This window comes from Lampetra fluviatilis, chromosome 5 (assembly GCF_964198595.1).
Source record: "Lampetra fluviatilis chromosome 5, kcLamFluv1.1, whole genome shotgun sequence".
NCBI lineage: Eukaryota > Metazoa > Chordata > Hyperoartia > Petromyzontiformes > Petromyzontidae > Lampetra > Lampetra fluviatilis.
In genome coordinates this window covers 1,005,325-1,032,974 of record NC_136279.1, presented here as the reverse complement: position 1 = coordinate 1,032,974, position 27,650 = coordinate 1,005,325, and the positions used below count along the sequence as shown (strand labels likewise).

General features: G+C 55.1%; 1 protein-coding gene across 2 annotated transcripts; it reads left to right on the top strand.

Moving 5' to 3' along the window:
• Positions 1-366: 366 nt before the first annotated feature.
• LOC144932368 (uncharacterized) lies at positions 367-27,326 on the top strand. Of its 2 annotated transcripts, XM_078856342.1 has the most exons (3): positions 518-2,036; positions 8,496-8,566; positions 9,053-10,100. In XM_078856342.1, exons 1-2 carry the CDS (start codon positions 1,497-1,499, stop codon positions 8,538-8,540), a joined length of 585 nt encoding a protein of 194 aa, XP_078712468.1. In that variant the 5' UTR covers positions 518-1,496; the 3' UTR covers positions 8,541-8,566; positions 9,053-10,100. The 2 variants fall into 2 exon arrangements, with proteins under 2 accessions (XP_078712467.1, XP_078712468.1); XM_078856341.1 differs by lacking the exons at positions 8,496-8,566; positions 9,053-10,100 and adding an exon at positions 27,232-27,326 and having other exon boundaries at positions 367-2,036.
• Positions 27,327-27,650: the final 324 nt, after the last annotated feature.

Below are 27,650 nucleotides of genomic sequence, written 5' to 3'. Positions count from 1 at the left end.
CCGCTAGAGGCGCTACACCGTGCGCCACAACCATTGGCCTGGTGGTTGCGCGTTCGCCGCTCGATGCACGGGTTCACAGTTCGCTTCCAGCGGCCGCCCTGATCAATACTGCGGGTGTATTCGCCGTAACATTATCACTACGCGCCGTCTACTGCACCCACAGTGGACGCTAAATACCCCCTAACGTCATTCGCAAGAGTAGGACATCATGCGCCAGTCCAAATTTTCAAAATTTGAAAAATATATAAACCGTACATAACAATCATCGCCCCCTGCTGGCAGACTAATGACCGTTTGCGTGCCAGGTCCTGAATATATTTGGTGGCGCACAGGGAAAGCTGCCACTGGGGATGCCCTTTCAATTGTGTCGAGGCGACGTGTGGTATCACGCGCTCTGTGACAACCCCGGCGAGTAGGAGGAGGGCAGCTATATCACACACACACACAACTTCGTTATTTTTTTCCACGATAACTTGGCAAAACCCTGCTAAACGATAGTCATGAGATTCACCAGTGATGCTTTAAACAAGCGTAGTCCTTTTGTTATTAATAATAGAGATAATACAATAACGCCAGTGTGCTTGTCTGTGTGCCTGTCCCATCATCATCATCATCGCCGCACGCACGCCCCTCGTGATGTGACGCGCGCGCATTGGCCGCCGCGTGACTATATAAGCGCTCAGAGACACGGAGACGCGCAGAGGCGCTTACGAGCCCCGACACACACACGCGCACGCCTGCATCATCATCATCATCACCACCACCACCACACGTATACTGTAGTGTACACAGCACGTGTACGCAGCAGGGTGGACGGGCAGGGCTAGGACTCGATTGAGATTGTGTACCGCAGTCGACCCGGGGCGGTGACGCCGAATGATTATTAGCGCTCGCTGTATACGTACGTACACACACACACACACGCTGCGTACACGCATAGTAGAGGTGCGGGGCATACGACGCGGGGGTGGATACGTCGGACACACACCTAGCACAGCTGGTGCGCACGTACACGCACGACAGTTGCAGGTGTGCACGCAGAGCGCTCACGCCCAGCGAGACCTTGACGCAGCCGCGCCCAGTGTACACAGCCGTACGCCTGAGAACTCGTATCCCGGTGTGCACATGCATCGGGTACACGCGCCGACACGCATGTGCAGTGTAAACACGGATTCATAGTGCACACGTACAGCTACACGCGTACAGCTACGTACAGTATTCACGCATCTACACATTTGCACAAACGCAGCAAAGCTACGATACATAGCTACCTCAAGCACACACACAGACACAGCTCCCCCGTGTATCCTACACACGCTCGTGGGGCAAGTGCTGTTAGCGAGTATCCGCAAGCTACAATCAGACACTCACTCGCAGACACGTTACTCACCACACGCAGACACACGCGTAGCCTCACCCATCGCTCATCTCGCGCATCTCGCTCACATCTCACCACTCACCACCACTAACGCCACCACCCCCCGCGTCGCTTCGCGATGAGGGCCAACACTCCTGGCGCCGCGCGGCTGCTGCGCAAGGCCTCCCCGTGCCCGCTGCTGCTCCTGCCCGGCGCGTCGGGCCTCGGAGGCGTCTCGGCGGGCACGGCCGCGGACATGCGCGGCTGCTTCGCGCGCCTCCGCGCCCTCGTGCCCACGGTGCCCCCGGGCAAGCGCATCAGCAAGACGGAGCTGCTGCAGCACGTCATCGACTACATCGGGGACCTGCAGCTGGCGCTCGATGGGGCCCCCGAGCCGGCTGGAGAGCCCCAGCAGCAGCAGCAGCAGGAGGACGAGGAGGAGGAGGAGGAAGAGGAGCAGGAGGAGTTGCAGCAGAGGCGAAGGAGGAGGCAGCGAAGGGACGGGGGAGGCGGCCACCCCTGGGGCGAGATGATTCCTCTTCCTCCTTCTGCCGTGGGTAGCGAGCACCGTCGGCTGCCGTTGGTGCCCATCAACCAGGCGACCGGGGTCTGGGCTCCAACCGTGACCTCAAGCGCCGCGGCGGCCGTACGCAGGGCGAGCGCCGATGTCGGGGTGGAGGTGAGTGGTGGATACACGAGGGCGCACGTGGGTGGTGCATGGTTGGTACGAGCGAATGATACGTGATTGGTACCACGTTGCATGAGGGTGCACGTGGGCATGCCTGCATGCATGCTGGTACACGTGGGTACACGCTGTGGATACAAGTGTGTACGCGGGCATTGAAAAATCCACGTGAGTTCCGTAGAGAGCGATGAACACACGTGTGATGTGCATGATCGTGGGCATGCAACGCGCATGACATGTGTGTGTGTGTACACGTGTGTGTACACGTGTATGCCGTTCCAAATGGACCTTATGTAATTGTGACGTATAAAACGTCAAGTAAATTTGATCTCGTGTGTGTGTTTGATCTTACGCGAAAAATGTCAAAATTTTACTGGGTTAGTAATTTGCTATAAATGCCATGTAGTGTATTTCACATATGTGTAAAATGTGTGTATTGAATGCCAGGCTAAGTGTATCGCGTGTGGATATGTGTGTAGTACGTCACTAAATGTAGAACACGTGCAATGTCTACGTTTGCATGATACGCTTGCAATGTGGATGACAATACATGAAGAGTATTTGGTTTATGTCGCCCCACGTGGAACGCGGTTAGAGTTGAGTGCCAGAGCGCGTGTGGTGCAGCCTGGTCGAGACGGTGCATCATGCGCGTGTGGTGCAGCAGTTGGGCTGTCGTGAAGTCCGCACAGACGGGATCGCCAGTAGGCCGCGCGCAGCACTCTGTCTGCTCGTCGTGGTCCGCGGCCCGTACGCCCACGCTACGTTCGATCTTTGGAAGCCACTGGAAGCTGTGCACTTGTAAACCTAGATAAACAACAAATATGTATTTAGAACTTTTTTTCGTGTTTAGTTTGTTGTCGATTAGCACGGTTGGCTACGTACGCACAAGAAGTTCAACATACACACAAAGTTCAACATACACACAAGAAGTTCAACATACATACGTTCACTTCGGGGAGTGATTCCCTACATTTCTGCCCTCGCATTGCCCTCAGCAACTTGCCTCACCATACGTCACCATCGCCGCTCCGTGCGGGTCGATGCCCGGCACCGGTTGCCGATGTCACTCGTTCACGAACGATAGCCGTGGTCAGGTATCGAACGCGGACAACCAGCACTGCGCTAACCACCGCGCCACCGCTCGTCTTCATCCAGCAGCGTCGGTCGCGGTGAGCGAAGATGCTCGGCATTGGCGTGCCCGTGGCGGGGGGCCGTGACCTTTGAAGACCCCCGACGGAACCCCGCGTGGTGCCACTCGCGCCCCAACTCGCTGCACGCGCGAGCACCGCCTTCACGGTGTCGTCGCGATATTGACTTTCAATGAGCTCTCGACTGATTCAATTGAAAATTTTAAAAAAACACATCGATTGATGCACCACCCACCTACATACCCTACCGCAAAGCGATCGTGCACGGAAGGATTAGCCGTAGATATTACAACCAGTCTCTCTGATGGAGGCTGGTGACGTGAAACGTCGGGCAGTAATGTCTTTCGAATATTTGTATTGTCATTAGCAAATCGTTTATTCTCGGTGACTCGTGTAATACTGCACAGTCGCACGGTGACAACGTAATCATTCATCTCTGGTCGGTGCGGATACGTCCGTGACCTACCTAGGACGGTTTTGTTTTTTTTCGAAACCATAATTCTGTCGAACGCGGAGGCCGCAAACATTTCACGCCGCCACGGGATGTTGCTGCTCGGCATCGCTCGCGGGACGAGCTCGGCCGGTGAAGCTTCTTCGCCGGCCTCCGAGTCGCGCGATGATGCCCGGAACGATCCCCGTCACCCGTGAACCAAATACTCCGCCTCCCGTGGAGTGCGACGCTAAAGCCAATCGATTGTCAGCACGTGCGGCCGGCTGCCAGAGAATGTACGGGGATCCTCGTCTCCGATGTTGCAATGTCATTTCCGTACGCGCAGGGCACACGCAGGTCTTGCGTAGACGGCACACGTTGTGTGCACGTGGTGTGCACGTTGTGCGCACGTTGTGTGCACGTTGTGTGCACGTGGTGTGCACGTTGTGTGCACGTGGTGTGCACGTGGTGTGCACGTGGTGTGCACGTTGTGTGCACGTTGTGTGCACGTTGTGTGCACGTTGTGTACACGTTGTGTACACGTGCGCTAATCGCCGATCGCTCACACGGCGTGATGCACGTACCGTGTGCGCCACGTGTGTGTGCGCTACCAATCTGACTATCCATGTTCGATTACCGCTCACGGCCACCAACAACCAGTGACGATTATCTGAACCGGTCCTGAGTCTCCCATAGGTCGACTCAGCCCTAACTGCGGTGTGTAAACGTCGTCACGAGGGGGAGACAAAGACGACCGGGCGTGGTGCTGGTTACCCACCCCATCGTGTGCCGTGCCGGCCTTCATAGGGGCTCGCTAACAGCACTTGACCCAAAAGCCTGTTCACGCTCTAGGGAGATAGTTGTCTTAATTACACAAACACTCGCTTCACGTCAGACTGCTGTGTGCAGAAGTGTGCCGGCCAGCCCAAGATGCAACGTCTGTGAGTGTGAGTCGTCGAGGTGACTACAGAGTTCAGGGTCTTATTCATCTTCTCAGCTGGCATTCTGCAAAAGTACAACTTCACGAACCCTGATCCTGACTGACACTCCGGCGACATCTGTCAAGTTTGGCAGATTCAGTAGATGTGTTTGAGGCGGGATGTGTTCATCACATGCGTTGTGGCTGTACTGACGTCAGGCAGGGCTCAATTGATCACTCAATATCTGATGGGACGCTGCCGATGCGTCAGGATTATCGGCGTAAGGCACTACCACTAGCGTAGAGGAGGTACTCATTGTCCACAGGAACCCTACATTATTGTACCGCGTTATACTTCTACAAGTCACACCTGGGGATCAACATTCAGCGAGATGTTTGAGGCGGTGTCAAAGTCATTCCCGGAACAGCGCAACGGGGCTTGATGTATTTACATCTCGAGAGAGGTTAGCCACAAATCGAGGCTAAACCAAAGACACAGTTCCCCCGTATAGCCTTAACGACTTTTGGGGCAAGTGATTGTTGGACGCTAGCACCGATGAAGGCCGGCACGGCACACGACCATTTGTCCCCCGAGTGGCGACATTTACACATCGCACCAGTGACTCGTTTGAGGCCGAGTCTACCTAGGGGAGACCAAAGGACCTGTTCAGATACGCGCAGCGGCCTCGCCGCGACACGAGCTTCCCCACACAACAACAACAACAACACGCACGCATCTCTCCCACACACAACAACAACAACAACACGCACGCATCTCCCCAACTCAACAACAACACGCACGCATCTCCCACAACAACAACAACCTGCACGCATCTCCCCCACACAACAACAACAACACGCACGCATCTCCCCAACTCAACAAGAACACGCACGCATCTCCCACAACAACAACAACCTGCACGCATCTCCCCCACACAACAACAACAACACGCACGCATCTCCCCCACATAACAACAAACATGCACGCATCTCTCCCACACAACAACAACAACAACATGCACGCATCTCTCCCACACACAACAACAACAACACGCACGCATCTCCCCCACACAACAACACGCACGCATCTCTCCCACACAACAACACACACGCATCTCTCCCACAAAACAACAACAAGAACATGCACGCATCTCTCCCACACAACAACAACAACACGCACGCATCTCTCCCACACACACAACAACACGCACGCATCTCTCCCCCACACAACAACAACAACACGCATCTCTCCCCCACACAACAACAACAACACGCATCTCTCCCCCACACAACAACAACAACACGCATCTCTCCCCCACACAACAACAACAACCACACGCATCTACCCCCCCCCCTCACACAACAACAACAACACGCATCTCCCCCCCCCCCCCCGCCACACACACAACAACAACACGCATCTCCCCCCCCCACACACAACAACAACAACAACACGCATCTACCCCCCACCCCCCCCCCTACACACAACAACAACACGCATCTCCCCCCCCCCCACACACAACAACAACAACAACAACACGCATCTACCCCCACCCCCCCCCCTACACACAACAACAACAACAACACGCATCTCCCACACAACAACAACAACAACACGCATCTCCCACACAACAACAACAACAACACGCATCTCCCACACAACAACAACAACAACAACACGCATCTCCCACACAACAACAACAACAACACGCATCTCCCACACAACAACAACAACAACACGCATCTCCCACACAACAACAACAACAACGCGCATCTCCCACACAACAACAACAACAACACGCATCTCCGCAGCTCGCCCCTGCCTGGGGCCTCACGGCGGCACGAACCTCCCGCTCCGCCGCGCGGCTCATCGCGGTCTCACCTGACCCCCCCTCCACCCCCCCAACCCTCCACCCCCCTCCACCCCCCCCCTCCAACCCCCGCTCCAATTTTAGATGGAGAAAGACGACGAACGTAACTTTACATCTGGCCGATCGCTTCGAGCTAATCACGAAGAAAACGTATTTATTGCGCAAGTCGCGGCTTTGAGACGACGTTTTAACGCGCGCGTGCAATACCCCTACATGGGTGTAGCTTGCACAGTGTGCTGCGTGGAGCACACGAGGAGGCCCAGGAATATTGCATTACAGCAATGGATTCTCGAATAGATCCGCGCGGAAATGTGTCACACGCAGCCCCGCGCGGCCCTGAATGGATGCCTGGTCGGCGTGTGGTGGGAACCGCCGAACTGGGGAGACAAAGGTGGCTGCGGCGGCCAGCGCCTCGCGATCAGCACTGGCCTCAATCCGAACCAGAATAGTTGTTGACACTGGAGGAATCGATGAGCTTTAGAGATCCTGTTCACTGGTGCCCAGTCGGGGCAGGTGAGACGGTTACAACAACAACAAACAATACAAACAACGCAATCGGAGTGCACAGTACAAGCGGGGTAAACGAATCGCGCAAACACAACTACTGGGTGCTCGCTAACAGCGCCTAGCCGTGTGGTGTGCGTCCGAGGCGAGCGGGGCGAGGTCTGTCCGCGTGGAGTTCCACAGTCCTGGCACGTGTGGGTAAAGCGCAGAACCCGATCGTCGCCGTTTCTCGAACTCCACTTCACCTTTGTAAAACAACATCAATAAGATGGATGCCCACTGTTTATTTACTCAGGATAATCTCACCGTGTCTCGACTCCTTCAGAAGGGTCATGCAATGGGATGTTTGGTCAATTCCTAGTTCAAGTAAAGACTCGACAAACCTGGATAAAACCCACGCGGCAGACCAAGGTCTAACGCTCAACGCTCTGCACAGATGGATGCAATAATGCATGGCTGTACTTGTTCTGCTGGCCACCTCGCAAACCTGTCCTATACCTACAGGCAGGCCGCCATCCCAGCACTAGCCAGGCTCAAGCCCGCTTGGCCTCCGCCGTGGGATGATCGCGAGGCCAGTGCACGTGGTGTGCACGTGGTAAAACAGCGACGTCTCTCTCCGGACATATAAGTCCACACCCGGCACGCCACATCCAGTAAACACCCTGCTCTGAGGTCGTGCATGTACACACGTGTGTACACACGTGCGCACGTGGTGGTGTCTGTGCCAATCACAGAGTTCGTCACAGCCACCGACTCCCCCCGCCGCCCCTCGTCATCGCTTCCTTCCCTTTACTACACAAACCGGATCTAGGAAAACCCCCAAAAAGACCAAAACGACGCGGAACGACGCGTCTTTCGCAATTGAGGCTGGCCAGGCGGCGGCAGTGGGATTCGAGAATCCATCTGTGCGGAACGTTGAGCGTCAACCGCCTTTCACGCGTCTTGAGTCGTCTCCGGATTCTCCAGTGCTCCCCCGCACGAAGCCAAACTCCCATTGTTAATGGGATTGGCCAAACATCCCAATGTAGCAGGACCCTCCTGAAAAAGTGCCTTGAGCCTCATTGAAGCTTTCCTGGGTAAACGACATTATCATTATCACTCCTCAGATCGAGCTTGCTGGAGACATCGTGAACGGGCATGGGCTGTGTGAATGCATCGATGATTGAATGACATTCCGGTGGAGCTGAATGAATTTCGCTGGAGGGAGCCGAGTGAATGAAAGGTCCGGGTGTGCAGTGTCATCATCGTGAGTGCGAGTGACAGTGGAGTGCGCTGAATGGGTGAATCACGATGGAGTGAATCGCGGAATGGATTACACTCCTGGCGTGAGCTGAACGAATTAATGAACGACACTTGAGCGAGATTAATCAATACATGAATGACACGAGTAAGTGCGTGAAAAACCCTGGAGTGAGCCGAATGAGTTAAAGCCACCGCCATGAGTTGGATGAATGTCAGTCGTTGAATGAATGAGCCATTGACAGTGGAGTGAGCGGATTGAACGAATGTATGTGTGGAGTGAGGGAGTTGAGTCTGCATTGAATCTCCGCGTCTGCTGCTGCTGCTGTTCGTGTCCCGCAGTTTCTCCACGTGGACGCGACTGTTGACAAATCACCTCAGCTCTAAGAACACTGCATCGGAACCAGATACTGGTACGTGCTCGTCACTGGCGCGCAGACGCGTGTCTACCTGCACACCTGCATGCATAGCGACCTGCGTGCATGCATAGCGACCTGCGTGCATGCATAGCGACCTGCGTGCATGCACGACCACTCGGCCATCCACGGATAAGGCCGAGAGCTCTTGCGCAGACAATTCACGCGCGTGCGTCTTGTTAATTCCATCCATGTGCTATGTTGGGATGTAGATACACATGTATGCAATGTACACACTTAGATACATACATAGATACGTACAAGGCGCGCGTAATCCCACCTCCTTCTAGACGTCTGTAAAGCGTGGAAGATAGCCACATTTCTTCTCAAGAGGGGCTCTATCGTGCCCACCCCCTACCCTCCGAGTGAAGGTCCATTCCGCCAGCAGTGACTCGAGCGTGCAATTGCAGGGCTCCGCCTTTACCCTTGCACTGTGCGTGTGCGCGCGTGGTAACAACACCGCCGTCGCGTTTTGTGTTGCAGGTTTGCGGGCGGGCTTAGCCCCGAATACCTCCAAGCGACGAAAGCCACCATACCTCGCCCCCCTCCTCCTCCTCTCGACTCTTTCTCGATCACACGTTAGACCGTTTCGCCAGTGACCGCTGTAGAATGTTTTTTTCCCCTTATTTTGTCTCTCTCTCTCTCTCGTCCAAATCCTGCGCGACAAACGCCGCGGCGCGTCCCGTCGCGCGTGTGGGCGCGCGTTGAGCCACACGGAAACTCCGCAGACCTCGTCTCAACCAAATCAAAACTGGCACAGCCTCAAGAGTGATATCAATGCATCCTACGAGCTTTGTACATAGTGACCACGAGTAATAATTAATGATGGTAATGATGATAATTAATAATCAGTGTACACGTGCGCCGCCGATGCTGCTGCGGAGCTGAGTGTATCGGGTGAGTGCGCGTGCGTGCGTGCGTGTGCGTGCGTGTGCGTGCGTGTGCGTGCGTGTGCGTGCGTGTGCGTGCGTGTGTGTGTGTGTGCGCGCGTATTCGATGTACGTGTAAGTTACACCCAGGGGCTTCATTTCTTTACGAGATATTTTCCGGAACGCTGCTCGGAGACTAGTTGGGAGTTGCGGGATATCGGTGTGAGGAACAAGCACGCCGAAACGTCATAATCCGATATTAGTGCAGCCCACTGCCCTACAATTCCAATAAACATGTTTATATATACTAAAAAATATACAAATTAAAACAACCTGTTCATAGTGCCAGGTTCATTTGTTAAAAACCGGACGAGAACCCAAGAGACCAGGATGAGTCTCGTGTGTAAGAGTGGACCCGGGTGGGTTTGGAGAGGGCCGTGGGAATAAAACGTCACGTAGCAGCGTTCCGGACTCTTCCGGTTGAAATCAAGCACTGCTCATAAACACGTGGCGACGTGTCTGCATGTAAAATTGTACAAATGTCGGTGAATGTTATAATAAGACGAAAGGCGTGCACGGTTTTTATATATAAAATAAAATAACTCGACGAGTCGAATCGAGCCGCGTGTCCCTCCCCCCGTGTCTGCCAGTGCCCATCTTGTGCGTGACGCGAGCGGTACAGCGTGCAGACCTCTGCCCGGCACGTCCCCTCGTGTACGCGCGCCTGCCCCGCACGGCGGTCGCGTGCACGCGTTCAATCGCACTGGGTGGGGTGGGGGTGCTAGCAAGAGGAGCACGCGCGTTAGAGAAGGGACACGCGCAGGTGATATCATTCAAGCGGTTACAGGACAGTAAGTGTGGCTTGGGCAGGATACGTGACCACGGGCTCACGGCTCCAAGGGATGATCGCCGATGGTCAAGAACTGTGACGTTCACGGGGGAGAGAGACACGCAAACTCCAAATATACCGACGTCGTGGTCGGGATCGAACCCACGCCCTCCCGTATACCGGGCGGCAGCCATGCAGTAAGCCAGCGCTACCAGCAATTGCCCAAGCTCTGCAGTCCTCTATACATCAAGATTATTTCAGCTAATTACAACGAGCGTGTATGCATAATAAAGACGAGGGTATCTGTCTCTGCCCGTGTGTAGCAAAAACTAAATCCGTCAGCCACTCCCTCTGGGGCTGAGCCTACACCCTGCGGTGTGTGCGTGCCGGGTACACGTGGTGCGTACACGCCGCGTGTGCCACGGGCTGGGTACACGCCACGGGCTGGGTACACGCGACGGGCTGGATACACGCGACGGGCTGGGTACACGCCGCGGGCTGGGTACACGCCGCGGGCTGGGTACACGCCGCGGGCTGGGTACACGCCGCGGGCTGGGTACACGCCGCGGGCTGGGTACACGCAACGGGCTGGGTACACGCCACGGGCTGGGTACACGCCGCGGGCTGGGTACACGCCGCGGGCTGGGTACACGTCACGGGCTGGTCCGCCTCTCCACTGCCCCACAGGAATGCCGCGCGCTCCACGGCCAACTCATTATCCTCTCCACGCCGCCCATTGTGCGCGCGCTGATACGGAGCACGTGCTCGTTGTATTGCTTATCGCTCCCCATTGCGCATCATCCATCGCACCTGTGCCAGCGTCGCAACACACACACACATGTGTGTGTAGGAGGGCGATTACGTGTGTGTGTGTATGCCAGTGTGTGTGTGTATGCCATTGTGTGTGAAGGTGTGGGGAGCGGTTAGCGCGCTGCGCTACGATCCCGACGACCCAAGTTCGATGCCCGCTTACTGACAACACCAGTGCCGATTATCTGATCAGAGCTTGGGCCTCCCCTAGGTCGACTCGGCCTTAAATGAGTACCTTGTGCGGTATTTAAATATCGGCATTCGGGAGACAAAGGCGGCCGGGCGTGGTTCTGGCCACCCACCCCCTCGAGTGTCGTGCCGGCCTTAATAGGTGCTCGCTAACAGCAATTACCCCCAACAGCCTGTTGAGGCTACACGAGGTGATATGTGTGTGTGTGTGAATGTGTGCCTGCATTGCATGGTATTCACACACACACAGGCGGGCAGGCGCTGCAAGTTCGTTTGCTCCACACCTTCACAGGGCAGTCTCAACATCGCGTTATACCCATTGAGAGCGAATTACTATTGAATCATCACTTACCGTCGAACCACTGCTGTATGAATGAATGCTTATATCAATGCAGAATCATTGTTGTACTGCACTACGGCGCCGTGTCTATGCCCACGGCCTCCACCAACGCGCGCTGTCCAGCGTGCTGAAGTCCTATCTGGGGGTGGGAGGCCTTCATCCAGCAGTGGAGTGGCAAAACAATCTGTCCACGTACACTCCCTCTCGACTATTACCGTCCTCCCGTATACAATGAGCACTCAGGGTGTGCATTTGCCTCGCGCTTTACGTGAGCTAGGATCTAAGATTGGGGTCGCAGCGTGAACGCGATGTTGGTAAGGCACACTCCGGCAAATGTGTTCGTACACGGCACGCCACATCCAGTGTCCATCTCGCAAAGGCTGTGGATACCAGTCACGTGCCTGCTCCAGTCTACCGCCGAGCCGGAACATATTTAGTGAGAAATGAAGCCCTGGAGAGGGGCTGGGGTGGTCGATACGTCAGAACCTTGAAAACTGCCTCGAGGCAGAGCGCGCTATGCAGAGAAGCATGCCCGGTGTGACTCAAGCAGCCCACGGTCCGTTCACTGCTGGATGAAAGCCCCCTCGAAGCCGTGGCCACCTCTCACGGCCCTGCGACGCAACAATATGTCTGTACAGCGCATGTACATCCTCCCACCTATACACGCAAAGACGCGGTATATGTATACACGTGTATACACGTTTGTGAAGACACGGTATATTAACACGTATTTATACACAGACATGCATGGCCAACGCATCACGTTACACGCACAATAAAGCACAACGCACACCCCACCACTCATTGTGTATTGTAGACGTACCGCACATACATACACACACACCGACATGCCATATATACAATCCCACATATGCGTGCCACACACACCAAAGACACCCCGTGTAGCGTTTGACAGACTATTCGGGCAAGTGCTGTGAGCGAGCACCTATGAAGGCGGAAACGGCACACGAGGGGATGATGTGTTCTGTACCACGCCCGGCCGCCTTTGTCTCCCCGGTGTCGATGTTTACACGCCGCACCAGGTATGCATTTAAGGCTGAGTCGACCTAGGGAAGGCCCAGAACCGTTTCAGATATTCGCTACAGCTACGCATACAAAACAGTCCACCATATAAATTACACACAAACACACCATATACAATACACACATATCATACATAAGCAAAACGTGCTGTAAAAAATACGGCATCATACAAAAGCCATATATATCATACATAACACACGCCCTTACTGTAGACCATACGTGGAATACGTGGAATGCGTGAAATACTACTGCTCCAATTGAGATGTTATTGCCAGAATATAATTGAAGGCAACCTATCTGTACACCACCGTCCACACTCACGCACAATGCACACACACACACACCCCATATACACAATAGGCGTAAGCCTTGTACACGATACATACACACGCCACAGACACACATCGTATAGATGCGTCATGAAAATGTCACACACCACATACACACACACATACAATAAATATAAAGCCGACACTCACTATACATCATCACACACACCATAAACAAAGACAAAGACCCCCCTATAGCCTTAGCAGACTCTGGAGGCAAGTATTGTTAGCGAGTAGCACCTATGAAGACCGGCACGGCACACCAAGAGGTGGGTGAACAACACCACGCCCGACCGCCTTTGTATCCCCAGTGGCAATATTTACTACACATCGCACTAGGTACTCATTTGAGGCTGAGTCGACCTAGGGGAGGTCCAGGACCGGTTCTGCTAATCGTCACTGGTGTGACCCACATAAACACACACACACACCGTATAGACATGACGACAGGACCTACATAATATAGAAAAATGTCAGGCACCACTGCACCATACAATCACTCTACGCCACGAATCAATAATTAATATCGGTGTACACACTGCAGAAATCAACACGTGCATCAATAGCACTCCCCTAAAAGCATAATAACATCAGAGAGAATATATATTAAACAATATTTATTAGGCAACGTTTTGAGAAATGTCGCTTCTTAATAGACATGAAGCCGATGATAAAGGTCAATGCTATTATAGCAGCCACATCAAAGCAATGAATAAGGGCCAATGCTCGAAACGTCGCCTATGTGTTGTAGACGAATGTGCAAACCCATTGTCACGCATTCCAACGCAGGTTCGCAAGGAAGCATGTTCATGCATAGACCCCTACAGTTACACACATGTAGAGACACCCACAGCACACACATGTATATACCACTACAGTTACACACATGTAGACATACAGTACACACATGTAGAGACATAGAGTACACACATGTAGAGACATACAGTACACACATGTAGAGACATACAGTACATACATGTAGACATACAGTACACACATGTAGAGACATACAATACACACATGTAGAGACATACAGTACACACATGTAGACATAAAGTACACACATGTAGAGACCCCTACAGTTACACACATGTAAAGACATACAGCACACACATGTAGAGACATACAGTACACACATGTAGAGACATACAGTACACACATGTAGACATACAGTACACACATGTAGAGACATACAGTACACACATGTAGAGACCCCTACAGCACACACATGTAGACATACACATGTGTAGGCCTACAGTTGTGTCTATGCAGCATATCGACCAATCAGAGTCAACACTCACCTGAGCAATATCAATACACACACCCACACCGTACAAAGACAAAGACCCACCGTATAGCCTTTAACAGACTGTTGGGGCAAGTGCTGTTAGCGAACGCCTATGACACACGAGGGAGTGGTTTTGCCGGAACAACGCCCGGTCGCCTTTGTCTTCCCAGTGCCGATTGTTTACACACCGCAGGGGGTACCTCAGTTGAGGCTGAGACGACCTAGCGGTGGCCCCAGGATCGGCTCAAATCTTCGCCACTTTTGTTGGAATCGAATTCGTGGCGCTAACCGCTGCGCCACCGCTCCCCCGCGTGCACCCACAGCGCGCTACAAGTTCGCCAGTCGCAGCTCCGCGCTCCGCGTGCCAATTAGAAGAGGCGCTGCCTTGAGCCGGCGGTGTCTGCCTGCGTCAACGCCGACGACTCCACACGCTCACGTGGTGATGATGATGATGTTGTTGTTGTTGTTGATGCACAGCAGCGATCTGTGTGTGCAATGGGGGAGCGGTGGCGCAGTGGTTCGCGTAGTACACTATTGAGCACCGGCCACTTGAGTTCGATTTCTCGGTCGCTGATGTATGTGTGTTGGACTTTTTTCGCACCGTACGTAGCCAACCGTGCTAATCGGAGGTACGGGGAAGGACATCGAACTAAACACGACCTCAGTGGCGAGTGATATTCCAACAGGACCTGGGCAACCCTCCTCACTATCCAGCACTGACCAGCGTGGTGAAGTATGGTCAAGTATTATCAAACGACGACCCACGTGACCGACATGGCGTGGGGAGATATTCACCCGGCAATGGATTTGACGGGGAGTTGCATTTTATAATTATTGTTATTGCAGCCAATAGAGGAGCAATTCTCATTGTGGCAATTCAGCGCCTCGCGAGGCATGCAGGCGAATCGTCAAATGCCGTCTTCACACAAAAGTCAAACACGAAGGTGACCCGCGTAGCCGACGCAGATTGTTGGAGCAAGTGCCATTAAACAAGACAAAGATCCCCCGTATAGCCCGAACAAACTGTGGGGGCAAGTGCTGTTAGCGAGCACCTATGAAGGCCGGTACGGCACACGAGGGGGTGGGTGGACAACACGGCGCCCGACCGCCTTTTCCTCCCTAGTGGCGATGTTTACACAACGCAACAGGTACTAATTTGAGGCTGAGTCGACCTAGGGGAGGCCCAGGACCGGTTCAGATAATCGTCACTGGTGTTGGTCGTGAGCGTGAATCAAACCCGGATCGCCGGATTTAGGGCGCAGCGCGCTAATCGCTGCACTACCGCTCACCACTCTCACTCACACACAACAACAACACCCGCCATTCGCCACTAAGTGGCGGTGACGTCACCACGACGCTTGTGCCAGGCTATGTGCACCTTTAGGCCACGTGAAGTGTCGAACGCCCGCTGGCAGGAGGTCACGGGGCAGACCCAGGTGCCACGGGTCGACGGACTGAGATGACCGAGATGACTAGCTGATGCACCACCTGTGCCCCCTACTGTGCCAGCTTGCTGTGCTTTAGCCACCCGGCGCTCCGCTCGTTGTTGTGAGCGTCGCACCTCCGCCCTCCGTTGCTGTTGGAGGGCGACTGCCTCCAACTGCCCAGTAGCAGCGTCCTTCACGAGCCTCCTCCACAGAGGCCGATCTTGACACCGCTGGTACCAGTCATCGGCAAGTTCACTCAGCTCCACGTCCTCCTGTACCACATCACTCTCACACTCACACACCCTCTCACTCACACGCACACTCTCACACTCTCACACTCACTCACTCAGCACCGTCACCCGTGGCTGCCTCTCCCATCCCTCACTCACCACGACTCGCGTGCTTCCCGACCCTCCCTGGCAGAGCCCGCCACGAGAGGCCACGAGTTATTGATTGCACTAATTGATTGACTAATTAGCGGCTGGAATTAGCCACTTCTCCGCGCTAACACAGCGGAGAGCTCACACAGATGCAATCTCTTAATCATCGCCGTCAAACAGCCACGACCAAGCCACTGCTCGATGAAGTGCTCGCCAAGCTCTCGCCATCTCGCACGAATCCACGCGTCACCTCCACGCCAGCTCATTTCATCGCTGCAGCCTCTCCGCAGCAAAATCTCTTTACGAGTCTCAACGCTCTTCATCAGGAGGGTCCTGCATTGGGATGTCTGACCATCTCCAGGTGCGAATCCGCGCCTCCGATGAATCATCACGGTTGGCGACGTGCGGTGCGAAAGAAGTTCAACAAACAGTGCACACATCGTGAGAGACAGTGAGAGGACGCCCCGCAGACGAGGGGGTAACTTTCGAAGCTCCGCGCAGCCACAGTCGAGAATCCGCTGCCGTGCTGACATCGTCTCACCAACCTCACACGCAGCCTCCCATCCAAGCACTGCCGAGGGCTTCACTCTGCTGGGCTTCTCAGAACGGAGGAGATGGAGCCGGGTGATTTGGAATGAGCGTGGAGGATTTGACTACAAGGCAACAACGTGTGGCCCCGCCGTGCATACACCACGACTGCCGTCCCGTTACGCGACACGAACTCCGTTATTCCGTGGCGGTAATTTACCAATTCGGCGTTTTGAATCGACACCGTTGACACTCACTACGACGGCACTGATCTCAAACGCCGATTTAATCAACAACTCCCACGCCATTTCGAGGACAGGCCGGAGCAGACGTCGGGCACCCGCCACCACGCGAGGCGATGACTCGTGAGCAACTGCGGTGTCTCAGCACGGCCAGTACAAGTGTGTGAACACGTGGAGACCAGTACGAGTGTGTGAACACGTGGAGGCCAGTACGAGTGTGTGAACACGTGGAGACCAGTACGAGTGTGTGAACACGTGGAGACCAGTACGAGTGTGTGAACACGTGGAGACCAGTACGAGTGTGTGAACACGTGGAGGCCAGTACGAGTGTGTGAACACGTGAAGACCAGTACGAGTGTGTGAACACGTGGAGACCAGTACGAGTGTGTGAACACGTGGAGACCAGTACGAGTGTGTGAACACGTGGAGACCAGTACGAGTGTGTGAACACGTGGAGGCCAGTACGAGTGTGTGAACACGTGAAGACCAGTACGAGTGTGTGAACACGTAGAGACCAGTACGAGTGTGTGAACACGTTGAGACCAGTACGAGTGTGTGAACACGTGGAGACCAGTACAAGTGTGTGAACACGTGGAGACCAGTACGAGTGTGTGAACACGTGGAGACCAGTACGAGTGTGTGAACACGTGGAGACCAGTACAAGTGTGTGAACACGTGGAGGTCAGCCCAAGTGAGTGACCCCGGTCCTCCGGTTTTTCCGTCCACATTTAGAATGAACATCACGCGTTTAGAGTGTTTGACTGCTGCTATGAATTTCCACGTGATAATGATAAGCTACTTCATCGAGCTATAATTTGTGATAGCCAGATCGCTTCTGAAGAAGAGCTACATAGACAGCTCAGTGGGCCTTACCTGGTAAAATATAAATGTTTGTTAAGTTGTTTGTTTAAACTGAGGGTCCCTGCCAAATATCTCTCAACTTCAAAGCGCCGGGACCCCCTTCGGCCGATGGACCCCGGCGCATTTGCCCCCTCGTGTTACAATCGATAGCGACACGACTGATGATGATGCTGATAGCACTTGGATTTGAAGGCATCTCTCCACGTGATCACGACGGCACGCGGTGCGTGCCACGCGTACGGCACCGCCACCGTCGTCCCTGCTGCGTGAGCTGCATCCGCGCCGGGCACGCGTGTGCATAATAATTATACCCCGAGGTACACGGGCCGCGTGCAATGCGAGAGCCGCGGCTCATATACAGCCAATCAATTATTGATGGAGGTGGGCTGTGCGCGGGTCGCGGTGTTGGGTTCTCACGCGGCGCGCGCGAGAGGTCCAAGCGACAGCTGCTCACAGCTGCACGCTTTAGTCGCCGACAGCAGCAGCAGTAGCCGCCACAAGCTGCTTATGTGGGAGGGAAAGGGCAACGTGCTTAACGCAGTGTGGGGAATTCCACATTCCTATGGCAGCGAACAATGTCCACATTGCAACAAGTGTGCATGCGTGCGTGCGTCCTGCGAGTGCTCCCAGCAAGCTCGATGTCGCGTTACGCCGCTCCAGGATCCCAACCTGCACGGGGTGGCCACCGGCCTCTTGTTTGTGCCGCGCCCAGGCGCTGAAATGCCCCTCACCGCTTCGAGCGGTTGGAGCCTTCGACGTCTCGGCACCACGTGTTCATCACGGCCTCGAAAGCGCTCCAAGAGAGCTGCAGCGTGCATCGCACGTCACAGCCATATTGAGGTTACTTTAGTGTAGGCGTCTGTGTACCTTGGGCTGTGATGATCCACGCTTCTTACTACTCGGTGTGAGATGATGCAGGGCTGCTATTGTCCGGGAGAGAGATGGCTTTCGTAAACCCAAGTAAACACTACTCGAACAAAATGCAGTCGTCATTTTGTATTGGGATAGAATGGACGTAATTGTGCTATCATCTCCAAGCTGCGGCAGCTCCCTGTGTAACTCATTGTACGTGTTCCTCCCCGCCCCTACGTGAGAGCGAGCCAAACACCAAGATTGCGTTTTGTCATTCGCCAGTAATTCCACGTGGCAAAACACGCGGCCGTGTGAGCTCCGTGGCCAGGTGATGGTGGTGGTGGTGGTGATGATGTTGACGATGATGATGATGTTGATAATGGTGGTGGTGGGCGATGAGGAGGTGTTAGTTGTTTTGTCTCAGTGAACAATTGTGGTGGTTTGTGGAGTTGTTTTTTCATCTCCAATAAAAAAATATATGCTTGGAATCTCGAATGTGAACAGATACCCCCTCACTGATTCACGAAAACGAGTATTGATATTCGCGCCTGGAGGCGCCTGTGCCGTACTGCCTGTGTCTTCGAGCATCCATCTCTCGCAAAGACAAAATTCCCCCGTATAAACGTGCAGGCTACTAGGGCAAGGGCTGTTCGCGGCGAGCTCCAATTACACACCGCACCAGGTACTCGGTTCAGTCGACCGAAGAGAGGTTCGTTCAACGGTTCAGATATAAAATATTGACTTAAAGCTTTCGTGACTGTAGGAATTCATATTCTTTGGGTCTTTCGGTAAAGTCACGTAGATCGGTCATCAGGAAATTATGACGACCGCTTGTGTTGCGATCGAAACGTCGTAATTTTGGTTATTTTCTTTGAACCAATCTACGTGACTTTACCGAAAGCCCCAAAGAATATGGGTTCAGATATTCTTCAGCTACTCGTTTGAGTCTGAGTCGACCTAAGTGAGGCCTAGGACCGGTTCAGATAATCGTCACTGGGTGTTGGCCGTGGGTGGGAATCGAACTCGGGTGGCCGGGTTCGTAGCGCAGCGCTAACCGCTACACTCCCGTCACACACACACAATAACACACACTCACACACACACGTGTTACACGTGTGCGCATCGCGGCGCTGAGTGTTAAACACACAGAGGGATGGTTGCACCGAGCCCGCTGTTGTCCCGTGTATTGGGGTCTCCCTGTATATCGCGTTCTGCGACAGGAGACGTGAGCTGTGTACACCGCAATGCATTATACAGAGCCGCCTGAATTATTGAGCATAATTCAGGCAGCTCATCCTGCCTGCACACCCAACACCGCCCTCTCGCTCTCTCTCTCTCTCGCGGTGTCTCTGTGTGAAACAACACTACACACTCGGCGATGCCAATATAAGCACAACTCCATTGCGTCTCTCCACAAGTAAATAAGAATGTGCGTGCGCCCATCAGCCGACGTTGTATTGACTCGCGCTCTTCCGGCCCTGCCATAGAAATGTGGAATTTCCACCACTGGCTCAGGGCTAAAAAGAGGATATGACCACCGCCGCAATGCTCATTTGAGTCAGAACGTCACGGTTTGACGTATTGACCGGGGCGGCCTCGAATCGCCAATGTCGGCATCACGCGGCGGGCCGCGTCACGCGATCCTGAAATGCTGACGAGGAATCACTCGGCGCTCACGGGAACTTGAGCGGCGCCGTCTCGGGGCGGAAAGGAAGGCCGCGAGGAGGACTGCGCGCTCCTTAGCGGGGATCCTGCGTCGCGACCTGCAGCGTGAACTCGGCAACAGCAACGAGAGAGAGCCAGAAAGAGAGCGAGCGGGAGAGAGAGCGGGCCAGACAGAGAGAGAGCGGGAGAGAGAGCGGGAGAGAGAGCGAGCGAGAGAGCGAGCGGGCGAGTGCCGGAGCCTCCGCCCGTGATTGACAGTCGATCGCCTTACTTGCCCGTCTCGCGGCGACCGCGTCGTCGTAAATCGGCCACGGCAGCGCGGGGTATGCGAGGAATGGCTCGCGCGCACCGGCAGTCCAATCAATCACGGGGGGGGGGGGGGCGTCGCTAACGAAGCGCTATTCATCACGGGCTGTCGCTGCTGCGGCGACAACAACAACAACAACCACGGCGTGACGCAGAGGTCACCGTGAATGCGGTGGTGGTGGGGGTGCTGGTGGTGGTGCTGGTGCTGCTGCTGCTGGTGGTGCTGGTGCTGGTGGTGCTGGTGGTGCTGCTGGTGGTGGTACTGCTGCTGGTGGTGGTGCTGCTGCTGCTGGTGGTGCTGGTTGTGCTGGTGGTGATGGTGGTGGTGGTGGTGCTGCTGGTGGTGGTGCTGCTGGTGGTGCTGGTGCTGCTGCTGCTGGTGGTGCTGGTTGTGCTGGTGGTGGTGGTGCTGCTGGTGGTGATGGTGGTGGTGCTGGTGGTGGTGCTGCTGGTGGTGCTGGTTGTGCTGGTGGTGGTGGTGATGGTGGTGGTGCTGGTGCTGCTGCTGCTGGTGGTGCTGGTTGTGCTGGTGGTGGTGGTGCTGCTGGTGGTGATGGTGGTGGTGCTGGTGGTGGTGCTGCTGGTGGTGCTGGTTGTGCTGGTGGTGGTGGTGATGGTGGTGGTGCTGGTGCTGCTGCTGCTGCTGGTGGTGCTGGTGGTGGTGCTGGTGGTGGTGATGGTGGTGGTGCTGGTGGTGGTGCTGCTGGTGGTGATGGTGGTGGTGCTGGTGGTGGTGCTGCTGGTGGTGGTGGTTGTGCTGGTGGTGGTGGTGATGGTGGTGGTGCTGCTGCTGGTGGTGCTGGTGGTGGTGATGGTGGTGCTGGTGGTGGTGCTGCTGCTGGTGGTGGTGCTGGTGGTGGTGGTGGTGCTGGTGGTGGTGCTGCTGGTGGTGCTGCTGCTGCTGGTGGTGCTGCTGGTGCTGCCGGTGGTGGTGCTGGTGGTGGTGGTGCTGGTGGTGGTGGTGCTGCTGCTGCTGGTGGTGCTGCTGGTGCTGCCGGTGGTGGTGCTGGTGGTGGTGGTGGTGCTGGTGGTGGTGGTGGTGCTGCTGGGGGGCGGTAGTGCAGCGGTCAGCGCGCTGCGCTACAAACTCTGCGACGAACCGAGTTCGATTCCCGCTTACCGCCAACACCAGCGACGATTATCTGAACCGGTCCCGGGCCTCCCCTAGGTCGACTCAGCCTCAAATGAGTACCTGTTGCGTTGTGTAAACATCGCCACTGGCGAGACAAAGGTGGTCGGGCGTGGTTCTGGCCACCCACCCTCTCGTGGTGCAGTGCCGGCCTCCATAGGTGCTCGCTAACAGCACTTGCCCCAACAGTCTGTCAAGGCTATCTTGTCTTCGGTGGTGCGTATCCACTGTGTGTGGACACGAAATACAAATACCAACACGGACAAATAGCCCTTCAAGAGACTGTTTAGAGCAAGTGCTGCTAACGAGCTCATCTATTGCCGGCATGGCCCACGAAGGGATAACGTGGCCAACGCCACGGCCGACCGCCTTTGTCTCCCCGCGGCTGCTGTTTACACGCCACACATGAGTAGGTACCCACGTGTGAAGCGAAGTCGGATTAAAGGAAGCTCTCTTACCAGTTCTGATATCGCTCTCCACATGGCCGGGAATGGATCCCCGGTGACACGCACAGCGATCCCAACGCTTTGGGCGATATGGCGCTGCTCTGATGGGAGCCCCACAACTCAAGGGTCTCACGCTGCTCATTGTCCATCGGCAGCACAGCGCGCTAACCACACAAAGCGGAGCGGGTGTTGTTATTGTTGTTCGCCGTGTTTTAAGTCAACGTCTCTCCACGCGAGCGCTCTCACGCAAACAGGCGCACGCGTCTGACATTGCGTGCCATGTCCTCCTCCTCGCCCTGTGGCCTGCTCAGCCACGAGGACGCACGCACTCCGAGCAGACAACGACAAAGGTGCCCCCTGCCCCCGTGTAGCCTTCACGAGACTGTTGGGGCAAGTGCTGTTAGCGAGTTAACACCTACGAAGGACGGCACGGCACGCGATGGGGTGGGTCAGCACCACGCCCGGTCGCCTTTGTCTCCCCAGTGGCGATGTTCACACAACGCAACGGGTACTCGTTTGAGGCTGAGTCGACCTAGGGGAGGCCCAGCACCGGTTCAGATAATCGTCGCTGGTGTTGGCCGTGAGCGAGAATCGAACTCGGGTCGCCGGGTTCGCAGCGCAGCGCTTCCGCCCCCCCCTCCTCACTCGGAGCAGACACACACACAGCGCCACCGACACTGCCACGCAATCACAATCACAACAACAACAATCACAACAACAACAACAACATCGCCGCCTGTCAGTGGGGAGCGCTGGCGCAGAGGTCAGCGCGCTGCTACTCGAACCCGGCGAGCCGAGTTCGATTCCTGCTCGCGGGAAACACCGGCGACGATACATCGAACCAGTTCTGGGCTTCCCCTCGTGTTAACTCAGCCTCAGTGCCTGGTGCGATGCTAAAACGTCGCCACTGGGGAGACAAAGGCGGCTGAGCGTGGTGTTAGCCACTCACCCCCTCGTGTGCCGTGCCGGCCTTTATAGGTGCTACTCGCTAACAGCACTTGCCCCAACAGTCTGTTAGGGCTTTAGGAGGTCTTTGTGGTGGTGGTGTAGTGATGTGTGGTGGGTAGTGTGTGGTGGTGTAGTGGTGTGTGGTGAGTAGTGTGTGGTGGTGTAGTGATGTTTGGTGGGTAGTGTGTGGTGGTGTAGTGATGTGTGGTGGGTAGTGTGTGGTGGTGTAGTGGTGGGAAGTGTGTGGTGGTGTAGTGGTGGGTAGTGTGTGGTGGTGTAGTGGTGGGTAGTGTGTAGTGGTGTAGTGGTGTAGTGATATGTGGTGGGAAGTGTGTGGTGGTGTAGTGGTGGGTAGTGTGTGGTGGTGTAGTGATGGGTAGTGTGTAGTGGTGTAGTGATGTGTGGTGGGAAGTGTGTGGTGGTGTAGTGGTGGGTAGTGTGTGGTGGTGTAGTGGTGGGTAGTGTGTAGTGGTGTAGTGATGTGTGGTGGGAAGTGTGTGGTGGTGTAGTGGTGGGTAGTGTGTGGTGGTGTGTGGTTGTCGAGTACGGTGTGTGATTGGCTCAAGAGCCATCGGCCCAGACATCTCCCGTCGATGCCACCAAGCGCGACAAACGTCAACGAGGACTTCCTTGAAGCATTTCACTTCTAGATCACGACTGTGCTGGACACAAATGTCACCATCATTATTAGTCATCAAAAGCCGCGTGTGTGTGGGGGGGGGGAGCGGGTGGGGGTCACTTCCCAAGTTGTCCCCCCACCCTCTCCCCGGGTGCTCCTCTGTCCACGGCTGTGCGCCCCATTCATGAGTTTCACACTTGGGGGGGGGGGGGGTCTGGCCGCGTGCCCCCCCCCCCTCCGTGTCGAGGGCAGCAGCGCGGCTCGCGTCACGTGATCCGTGCCAACGCCCGAACGGGGCCAGCGTCTTGCTGTTGCGGGAGGGGCGTGTTCCGTTTCACCGACGCTTTTGACATCGATATTACATTTCATGAAATACATCCTCGACATCAACAGAGACATGCCCATTAATCGTATTATGATGTGCGCGGTCTCTCAGGGGTGGTGATGTCGTGAGGAGGCCTTAATCCTTACATATACAGTATATATAAAATCATGGTTATTAATTATAATGATGATCATCATCATCATCATGCTGATCACATACCCCGCCTGCAAGCATCTGCGCCTGACTGCTGTTTTGAAGGCTGCGACTTCAAATCCCGGTCACGGGTCGCATCGGCCCACCATTCTTCTGAAAGTTCGAATGGGGTACCACTTTGCGATAAGCCAACGTTGTAAGTCGAAATTGGATAAACTGGCTCCCGCCCTGATAATGTGGAATTTCCACCACCGGCTCTGAAACACCAATTGTAGATGAGCGTCCCCGATTGCTCACGTGAGCACGGCGGGGCGGGGCTGGGCGGGGTACTCAAATTGTTGATTTGATCACCGGGATATTCTCCTGTAAAAAAGACAAAACCTCAACATATCCGTGAACAACACTGCCATAGAAAGGGCAATGTAGTAGGAGGTGGTATTTGTGGCAATGGCTGATGTCGCTGCTACGAGGAAGGGCAATTCCCCGAGGCGTCACCTGACCTGTGACGATGTCCTCTTCACGGGCGGTGCTGTCGACGAATGAGTCGTGGGCTTTGTTGTTGTGTTTGTGTGTTTCCGTGTCCTTGCGCGTCACTGCCAGCGCTGCATCGCGACGATTTCTCCTATCAAAGAGACAGCGATGGGATCAGTTCGTGTGACGGTGCTGGATAGGTTGTCGCAACGCAGGATCGTGGGAAGCGGCAGCGGCTTGGGGAGGCCTTCATCCAGCAGCGGATGGATCATGGCTGACGATGGTGATGCTGATGAAAAAATGTAACCACGGCACACACAGACTCACATCCGCATCCCTAAATTTAATGCCGAGGCTCGCACGGAGATGTGAACAACACAACACACGCGTGCACGGAGGCGCCACTGGAGCTTTGGGGGGCAAAAAGGTTGCTGCCGTTATTGTAGTCTCACGTAACGGGTGCTGAGGGGGGGGGGGGGGAGCGGGGGGATGTGAACTCTTGGCAAGTGGGGGGATGTGAATCCCTGGGAAGTGGGAGATGTTAATCCCCGCGTCACCCCCCACCGCGCGCACTCGCAGGGAAGAGCACCGCAAATTGGACGCTCCCCGCCGGCGCGGCATCGCGAGCGCGTGGGGTCTCGGGAAGCCTCCTCCTGGGCGCTCAACGCAGAGTCGCAAGGCCACGTCACTTGGTAATTGTTCTCGCCGCCTCTCGCCTGCGTTTTCAGATCACAGAGGATGTTTTATCTCTCTCTCTCTCTCTAAATTCCAGATCGACGAGAATGTTATTTATTTATTTGTGCGTTTTAATTCACGGGGCGATAGAGGCACAGCGCCCCTGGGAGTTTTCCTCCCGTCGACGGAGGAATGGCGACGAAGCCGAGCTGTGAAGTGGTTCTTGGTCGCGCTCAACACAATTGGGCCGACGGGAGTCGCCGCTCGTCGGTGACAACGTAAATCTTCGCGCGATCCGCGTGCCGCGAGAGGAGGAGGCGGAGGCCGACACGAAGGAGGCGACGGCGCTGTGCAAACTCGCGTCGCTTAAACGTCCAAGTTGTGGACTCTGACGCAGATCGCTACCTTGGCTTTAGAATCGCAACTGAAACAATTGCGCGAAAGCGTGAAGACTCCACGTGGACGGTGTGGGGTGCGTCTGCCACGGCGAGGGGGAGGAGGAGTGTTTGACCAAACTTCACCACGCAGCGCGAGTCCGTGCCCGGAGCACATGTTTAGAGTGAGAGCTCGGGGCGGTTTGGTGACGCCTTCACCCAGCAGAAGATTGATCACGGCTCGTGATGATGATGATGGCGATGACGACGATGATGATTGTCTTTAGAAAGCATTGACAGTGTGTGGACACAGGTCACAACCAATGCCGCCACACATCGCCATCGCTTCCTTCCTTCTGCTAGATCCCACATCCGTTGCACAGCCGACACCCGACCTGCACGAGCGCTGCGCGGTCAGTGTCCGAGCAGCCTCTCCGCCAACGCGTGAGCTCCGACGGTGAGGACCGTCGGACTATTCACGAGGACTCGATCGTAGAGGGTGGCCCTGTCCGTGTGACAGCTCTGCCCGGGGAGTAGCCAAACCGACAGCCTCAAGGGAGCCCGCGATTCAAGGGAGCCCAGAAGTTTGGACGGGAAGTTTGCGTAGCGCCCGCGAGGGGCCAGCTTCTCCGAGACTCGCCGTCTGTCCGTGTGCTCACGTTCCTCTTCTCATTCTCAAACACTCACACGTGCTGCGTCTTGATCCGTAGACCGCAGAGAGACCCATCGACTTGCATAAAGACCCACAGACACGTGTACACTTTAATAATCCAAAGACTGGCATGCATTTTCGTAATCCATAGACGGGAATACAGACCCGTAGAGTTACATAGAAACCCTTAGACTAATGTACACTGTGTGAGTTTGTGGGTTTTTGCACAAGTCTATGGGTCTCTGTGAGTATGTAGGTGTCTGTGTGAGTCTATGGGTCTCTGTGCGTCTGTAGGTGTCTGTGTGAGTCTATGGTGTGTGAGTCTGTAGGTGTCTGGGTGAGTCTATGGTGTGAGTCTGTAGGTGTCTGTGTGAGTCTATGGGTCTCTGTGTGAGTCTGTAGGTGTCTGTGTGAGTCTATGGGTCTCTGTGTGTCTGTATGTGTCTGTGTGAGTCTATGGGTCTCTGTGAGTCTGTAGGTGTCTGTGTGAGTCTATGGGTCTCTGTGAGTCTGTAGGTGTCTGTGTGAGTCTATGGGTCTCTGTGTGAGTCTGTAGGTGTCTGTGTGAGTCTATGGGTCTCTGTGTGAGTCTGTAGGTGTCTGTGTGAGTCTATGGTGTGTGAGTCTGTAGGTGTCTGGGTGAGTCTATGGTGTGTGAGTCTGTAGGTGTCTGTGTGAGTCTATGGGTCTCTGTGTGAGTCTGTATGTGTCTGTGTGAGTCTATGGTGTGTGAGTCTGTAGGTGTCTGTGTGGCATCGCTTTGTCTCCTCTCAACACGTGCCGGAACACGTCTCGCCTCCTCCTCCCTCGCCTTCTCGGAGAGTAATATTCCTCATCCTGGCCGAGCCTCCAACTTCTTAATTCCTCATCATTTCCCTTTATATTTATTAATGTATTTTTTTGCTCTTTAGAATGCACAGGTGGTGCATCAGCCAGTCATCTCGGTCATCTCAGTCAGTCGACCCGTGGCACCTGGGTCTGCCCCGTGACCTCCTGCCAGCGGGCGTTCGACACTTCACGCGGCCTCAAGGTGCACATGGCCTGGCACAAGCGTCGTGGTGACGTCACCGCCACTTAGTGGCGAATGGCGGTTGTTGTTGTTGTGTGTGCGTGTGTGTGCGTGTGTGTGTCTGTGTGTGTCTGTGTGTGTGTGTGTGCGTGTGTGCGCGCGTGTCGGTATGCGTGTTTAGGGGAGCAGTAGTGTAGTGGTTAGCGCTGAGCAGCGCTACGAACCTGGCAACCCGGGTTCGATTCCCGCTCACGGCCAACACCGGTTCTGAGCCTCCCCTAGGTCGACTCAGCCTCAAATGAGTACCTGGTGTTGTGTGCA